The following is a 7,973-nucleotide window of genomic DNA, read 5'->3' as shown; positions in this document are numbered from 1 at the left end:
GACTTTTTTGTTATAGCTAAATATTATTTCATTTTGTATGTATGATATTTTGATTATCTATTCATAAGTTTATGTTTATAAATAGACTGTTTCCATGTCCTACCTATTGTGAATAGGGCAGCTATTACTAGGGATGAACATTTGTTTTTATAATTGGAAAAAGTCATTAGGATATGTGAACAGGAATATAAAGTACTATCATATAATGTATGCATTTCTAGGGTTTTGGTCAGAACTGATTTCCATAGTAGAATACAATTTGCATTCCCATCAACAGCAAATACACTTTTTTCTTCATATCTTTGCCACTATTTATTATTTTATGATTTACAAATTTTACTCATTTTGACTGGGTAATAAAAAATCTAAAACGAGTTTTCTTTTATATTTTTCCCATGGCCAAAGATGGCGAACAGCCCACTATTAATTCAGTAGCTTGTTTTCTTGTTTAGTTTTTTTGTGTTTGTTTACGCTTATAACAAACCCTTATCAAAAGTACTGAGGGCAGAGACTTCCCACCATTCTTTACACCAACTTTTAATTCAATGAACATTTCTTTTTGCAGTACACAAGACTTTTAATACCATTTTCTCTCCAATTCTACTGTTTCTATTCCTTTGGTGACTTAAGTCTAGTCACAAAATTCTTAGCCTGAATCCTGAACTATACACCCTACTCTTTATTCTAGGATTTTCATGTCTAACAGTAAGATGTTTGACCATTTGAATTGATATTTGGTCAGCTTTAGAAAGGGGTCAACTTTCATTCTTCTACATGAAGATGTTCAAATTCCCAGCACCATTTGTTAAAGGTACTATATTTCTCCTATACACAATTTTGAAATACTTTTTTTTCAAAATTCAGGTAAATATTGACTCACATACCTGTCCTCAATTTTATTCAATTGGTTAATATGCCTTTTTAAAAAACTAGTATTATGCTATTGTGTTTTTTGTTTGTTTGTTTTGTTTTTGTTTTTGTTTTTAGTATGGCCTTCTGGTATAATTTAAATCATGCCTGGTGATGCATCTACCAGTACTTTTATTGTTCAGGGTATTTTGCTTATCCAGGGTCATTTTGTGATTCCCATATTAATTTCAAGATAGTTTTTATTTTAAATTCTCTGAAGAATTGCACTGAGATTTTGATGGAAATTTCATTGAGTTATAGATTGTTCTGAGAATTGTGGCTGTTTTCACAATATAAATCATATCAATCCATAAACATCTCCTTCTTCATCAATTTCTTTGCTTGAAATATTGAAGTTTTGATTACATAGGTCTTTTATTATTTTTTTTGTTGGGTTTATTCCAATGTTTGTTAAGGCTATTGCGAATGAAATTGATTCCTTGAAGTATTTCTTTTATTATGTTTGTCTTAGTCATATTGGAGTGATACTGATTTGTGTAGGTAAAATTTGTCACCTATGATTTTTGATCCAAGTCTTTATCAGTTGTATTATTTGATGAAGAAAACTTGATGATTTATGTGATTGCTTGGATGAGTTCTTAAACTTGGTTTTCACTTATTTTCTTACCAATTTTTACATTTATGTTCATAAAGCTCATTTTTTAAAAATATATGTTCTATAAAGCTCTGTGTTTTGTGGGTGTTCATATGACTCAGTCTTTCTATGGTTTCCCTTTGCTCTGCCTTTAACTGGGTTCATATAATTCCTTCTTTATATAGTTTTTTTAAATCCAAGTAGTATCTAAAAAAAATGGAAGTATTCCTTTCTCCTGTATTTTATGTAATAAATTTAGTGATATTGATATTAGTCGTCTCTAGAAGATTGGGTTGAACACATCTGGTTCTAGGATTTTATTAGTTTGGAAATATTTAAGAGCAGCTTCTATCTCATTGATGTTTAAATAATTTATATTATCTTTATTTAATTTATATACAATATGCTTTAGAAGTTTATCCATTTCTTTAGATTTATGCTTTATAGAAATGTGTTCTTTCATTGTTTGCATGATTCACCAAATTTTCTTAATATCTCTTGTAATGTCTTCCTATGGATCATTTTTCCCTTTCTTTTAGTAATTTTGGTAAGAGTTTTCAAATTTACTTATCTTTAAAAAAACAACTCTTTGTTTTATTGATTTTTATTAGTAGTTTTAGTTCTATTGAAATAATTTTTGCTGCAACATTTGTTATTTCTCTTTATGCATTATTTTTGTAAATGGTTTGTTGTTATTTTGTTTGTTTGCATTTAGCATCTGTAATTTATTTAATATCTCTTTAATATTTTTAAATCCACATACTTAGAGCTATAAGTTTCCTTTTAGAATTGTTTTCATTGACGCCTGCCTTCCTAGTGATACCAACTAAATGCAGAATAAAATACTGCAATGATAATAAGTACGAACACTGAGATCAAGGCAGAATGAGGCAAACTAGTTGAATTAGAAAGGTCTCCAAAGAAGGCAAATGCTAGAGATGCCTCCACACTAACAGTTAGTTGTTCAACAAATACCCCAAGCTTAACATCTATGTAGAGGGCTTATATAACTTTTAAAATCTACAAACTCAAATATATGATCCTATTGACTTCACCTCATTCAGTATATCCTACTTACAAAAATGGAGACCAAGAAAATATACCAGGTGATAATGTAGGACAGAATAAAGACAGAAAGATATAGAAAATCATAAATGATGATATAGTGCTAATTTTCTTACTAATTTCAATTCTGTAATAGTTTTCTTTTCTTTTGTCATGAATAAGTACATAAAATTTTAAATAAAATTTTCTCTTACACTAAAAATATTTTTTGTTCTTAAACAATACTGTTTCTCTTCCCTCTACTCCTTCCAGCCATCCCCCTTCCACAGCTTTTCTGTCTATTATTAAAAATCAAAGAGGTTTCTAAAGGTTAACAAGGAAATAAAATAAAATAAAAATAAAACAAACATATATTGGACAAAAACAAACAAATAGAAGTAAAATGTCTCAAGAAAAGATGTAAGAAACATTAGTCATTTACACACTCATGAAACCCATAGAAACCAAAAGCCATAATGTATACACACAAGAACTAAGAGGGAAAAAGAAAAAATAAATAAAATTTAAAAAGAACAAAAGACTGTGACATGTTTTGAAACAAGGGACTTCCAAGGATGCCATTGAGTCTGTCTTCTGCTGCACATGCAGTCCACCCTTAAGAGTGGCTTATTTTAGCCATGTGGTGATGGTGGCACATGCCTTTCAAGACCAGCCTAGTATATAGAACAAGTTCCAGGATATCCAGCACTACACAGAGAAACCCTGTCTCAAAACAAAACAAAAACAACAACAACAACAACAACAACAACACACACACACACACACACACACACACACAGAGGAAAAGATAAAAAAGAAAAAGAAAACCCAACCCACCAAGCAAAAACAAACAGTGTCTTGTTTTCCCAGAAAGATTTCTTTGGGGAGATGAAATATCCATTTGCAAGTAGTTATCAATTGGAGATATCTTCTGGGTTAGGGGTGTGGACATGTGCCTACTTCTCCTATTAGTTATGGACACCATCTAAGGAAGATCCATATAGGCCATCTGCATGCTGCCTCCATCTCTGTCAGCTCCTCTGTTGAACATTCCTGTTGATTTAGAGGGCCTTACCTTCTTGGTGTCCTCCACCCCCGCTCAATCTTGAACACTTTATACTTCCTCTTAACTACGTTCTCTTACCCCCTGAGTGGAGGGATTTGATGGTGACCTCCCATTTAGATCATACCATTTAGGGCTGACTATAATTTGAACTGGCAGTGTTTCTTTGGTGGATAGATGGAAAAGGTCATGTGGAGCTAGAGAATGTAGAGACAATGGAAATAGAATTTGAGGGTCTCCAATACAAGAGACATGATATTTGTAGGAGGAAAAAATGGAATATAAAAGAAGTGTTTTACAAGTCTATAATATAATCCCTCCTACTCTTAGTGAGACATGAATAGAAGAGTTGTAAATTAAGGTATGCAGTATAGTCCTTTTTACACTTAGTGTTAAAGATTTAGGTCGAAGTGTGATTTAGCCTTATTTTATAGAAATTATATCCTCCTTTCTTCTGCTTAAAAAGTTAATTTATATAAAGTGCCCACATATGCGTGGATCCTTGTTGAATTAGAAGCAGATTTTAGCTTTGGTGTTAGTATTTGTATATGCTTTAATATCAAGTATGGCATCTTCTCAGTAAGACTGGTTCACAGTAACTTCATATTATTTATTTTTGGTAGATGGAGTGGACGCTTTTACAAGATTTCTTAAAACTGAATTCAGTGAGGAAAACATTGAATTTTGGATCGCCTGTGAAGATTTCAAGAAATGCAAGGAACCTCAACAAATCATCCTAAAATCAAAGGCAATATATGAGAAATTCATTCAGAATGACGCCCCCAAAGAGGTACTATGACAAATGAAAGCACATGAAACTCCTTGCCACCTTCATAGGGTCTGTTTCACTAAAGTCGACTCCTCATTCATTCCATCAGGGAGCTCAAGATTTTACGTTAAAGCAAAACTGTTTAGTTGCACAATTCTACTATTAACAGAGTACAGCATAATATGATTATGGGTTAAAAGCATAAAGCCATTCTCAGAGTTAGACGAAGAGTTTTTAATGACATGGCATTTTGATTCTTTTTCTAATCTGTATTAACTATTTTAGCAGAAACAACTACTTAGAGTCTAAAGATCTCTGAAACTGCTAAAGACAAAACAAACATATAAAAACACGATGTAAGGTTAAAGTGAACCAGCTGCATGGCTTAGTTGGTTAAAAGTCCTTGTCTCCAATCCTGAAAGTGTAAGTTCAATGCCTAGTCTCAACATGATGGAAAAGGACCCAACTTCCCAAAGTTGTTCTCTGATCCTCACACTATGCCATGGTATACATGTCCCCCAAAATAACAAACATAATTTTAAAATAAGATTATCTTATACAACTATGTAAGGTTTTGTTTGTCCAAAGAAATTATTTCATCAGTCTGGGATAGGCTAAAAGAAGAAAATTAATAGACAAATGATGTAACTCTCATTTGAGAATGTTTCAATTGTTCTTTTCTTTGCTTACAAACTAACTGAATTGATCTTGTAGTATACTTGGTAAATTGACTATGAGTCTAGTAGATATTGCTAGACTGTCATAAAATGTTAAAAGTTTTGATGTTTCAGTTTTGTACCCAATAAATTGTATTCCATTTCTAGATTAGAACACAGGCATTCTTACTGTTCAAGTATAAATTAATACTATTGTATTAGCCTTTTCCTTCCGTAACTAAGCTCATTCAAATTGAAAACAAAAAGAAAATGTGTTATCTCGCATATCAGAGAACATTTGGTCCTGTTGCTTTGGGTACTATAGCAAATCATTTGTAAAGTCAGAGATGCATGGCAGAAGAACTTGCTCATTTTATTATGCCTGGTAGGAGAGATAGGAAAATGGGGAAGGGGAGGAAATAGAGACAAAGGGAGAAAGATCAGAATCCCTGTAACCACTCAGTGTAGCACTTCAATAACAAGATCTTTGCACTATGCTCAAAGATTCCCTCACTGTTCAATAAGCCCACAGGGTGGCAACTAACCTTGATTGGGTGACTTTCTATGAAATCTTTAAGACAGAAGCTTCGATATAGTCTATAATGCAATATTCTTTATGTGAATATGGTGCTCTATGGTGTAATTGTTTAGTTATGTAAAAATACAACATTACATGGCCACTCAGAGGTAGAAAACAGGATAGATACCCCAAGATATAATATTAGTACCAGATATATCAGTTGGGACATGATAAAAATATTAAAAGGTATTGTATGTTTAAGACATATTCATATGTTGGCATAGTTTTGATTGTAGAAAAAAATATTATGATGAAGAAAGCAGAGCCTGAACAGAAAGATCTTATTGACATCACAATGTTGCTCTAAGTATCTCATTCTCTATAATGTAAACACTTTAACTTCTGAGATGTTAGCTTTCCATTGTGAATATGATTGAGTTGATGTAGTGATCATATGATAGCTACTCCTGCATTATTCAGTTGTACTCAGAATAAGCATAACTACTAACTAAGGGATAGAAGAGCCAGGGAAATAGGAGCCTAGAATACAACATTATATCACTGGGCCATATCCAACAGACCAAGCACACTTTACACCATACAACATTTTAAGAGTAGGAGATAGTTGTCAAACATGTTGTATTAAATAGCCTATAATTATTCCTTTTTCCTGTTTATGCAGGTTAACCTTGATTTTCATACTAAAGAAGTAATTGCTAAGAGCATTACCCAGCCCACTCTCCACAGTTTTGATGCTGCACAAAGCAGAGTGTATCAGCTCATGGAACATGACAGTTATAAACGCTTTCTGAAATCCGAGATCTACTTACATTTGATAGAAGGAAGACCTCAGAGGCCAACAAATCTTAGGAGACGATCACGATCATTTACCTACAATGAGTTCCAAGACGTAAAATCAGATGTTGCCATTTGGTTATGAGTTAAAGTCATTTTTCTTCTTTTGGTGGTACTTGTGCACAACTGCTTCTAAAATGTAGCTTGTGCATAGTAAGAAATGGTTTCACTTTTAAAATATACCAGAGAAAAGTATTTTTAACTGTAAGAACTTTTATATTATACTAAAATAATTCATCACCTATTTTCCAACATATTTTATGAAAATCTATCTGATATTCTATTAATAATAAATATCTTTATTTCTGCTATTGCAATCATTAAGAAGAAGCTTTGTAAATTGTTAAAGTAAAATGAAAACTTTTCAGTAATCTCATGTCTAGTTTGGATTATAATTCTAAGCAAAAACAATGTATTTAGATAACTGTATATTCAGATGATATTTTACAAAATGATGGATTGGAGCATAAAGAAATGACCCATTTTTTATAGTGGGGAAGGATGGATATTTGTTGTTGCATACTAATTCTGACTCCAGATTACTGTTTACCACCTCTACCTTTAAGCCAACCAAAAGAAATGTTATAAAGATGCACTTCTCTCTACATAATAAATGGGTAGGAATCTTAGACTTCATTCTGCAGTTATATGTACTCTGCTGAACATTTGCCATTAGAGCTACATTCTTGTTCACAAGAGTGTGCTCATGTTACACATCTCCACATGGAGTAGAACACCTTCTCTCCCAGTAAATGATTGAGCCACTAAACACCAACCAGTGATTGAATGATGAAGATGACATATTTTCACACAAGCATTTATGTCTCACATCTGTTATTTTAAAGTTGGTGTAGAAGTTCAAACTGAGAGGTGCTGAAAAACTAAATCCACAAATTGAGCAACTTTGACATCAGGCAATCCTGTTCTGTAATTATGTTCTTTCAATTCATGTCTAATACTATATTATACAGTACGATTATACTAATAAATATACATCTCTATATTACATAAATAATGTGTTACTTGGTCTATAAATATCTGAATTAAAGATGATATGCTTTCAGATTAGTAAATGTTCTTTACCTTCATAGAAGTGTATAACATATTTAACATCTACAACAATAAACTGTTAAAACTTACCTACTAACAGTTTAGTTTATTTCACAAGATATCTCTACATTCTTATCTTTGAATGACATTGAGATAAAAAGTCTTATTTATCTATTGTTTTATTGGTATTAAAGTTAATAATTTATACTTTTTTAAAATATGGAAACAAATTACAGAAAGGAGATTTTTAATTTTTCTGAGGTTGATTTATATTACTTATTGGAACATGTCTCTCCCATGAAGTATAGTTGTTTTATATACTGAATTAAGATGACACATGCTTTCTAGTCTGCTTATAGAATTTATGGTATGATTTTACTAGTGTTGTTTTTTGAACACACACACACATGCAATCAGAATTTACAAAGTGACAGTCAAATCACATCTTAGCCTCTGAGCATCTAATATTCTGTCCTCTAGGCTGGGAGTCTCAACATCTAGAATAAACCCAG

At 32.0% G+C, this 7,973-nt stretch overlaps 1 protein-coding gene across 2 annotated transcripts in view; it reads left to right on the top strand.

Moving 5' to 3' along the window:
• The window catches only part of Rgs18 (regulator of G protein signaling 18), a 23,327-nt gene extending 15,901 nt beyond the window's left edge, over positions 1-7,426 (top strand). For both annotated transcript variants that reach the window (XM_028769961.1, XM_028769960.1), the window contains 2 exons: positions 4,235-4,401; positions 6,239-7,426. In XM_028769961.1, the coding sequence (XP_028625794.1) occupies positions 4,235-4,401; positions 6,239-6,496 (425 nt within the window). In that variant the 3' untranslated portion in view covers positions 6,497-7,426. The remainder of the gene's footprint in view (positions 1-4,234; positions 4,402-6,238) is intronic.
• Positions 7,427-7,973: the final 547 nt, after the last annotated feature.

The sequence above is a fragment of the Grammomys surdaster genome, unplaced genomic scaffold, assembly GCF_004785775.1.
Source record: "Grammomys surdaster isolate TR1022 unplaced genomic scaffold, NIH_TR_1.0 196, whole genome shotgun sequence".
NCBI classification, from domain to species: domain Eukaryota; kingdom Metazoa; phylum Chordata; class Mammalia; order Rodentia; family Muridae; genus Grammomys; species Grammomys surdaster.
Note: the sequence above shows the minus strand (reverse complement) of the source record. Positions and strands in the feature narration are given on the sequence as shown.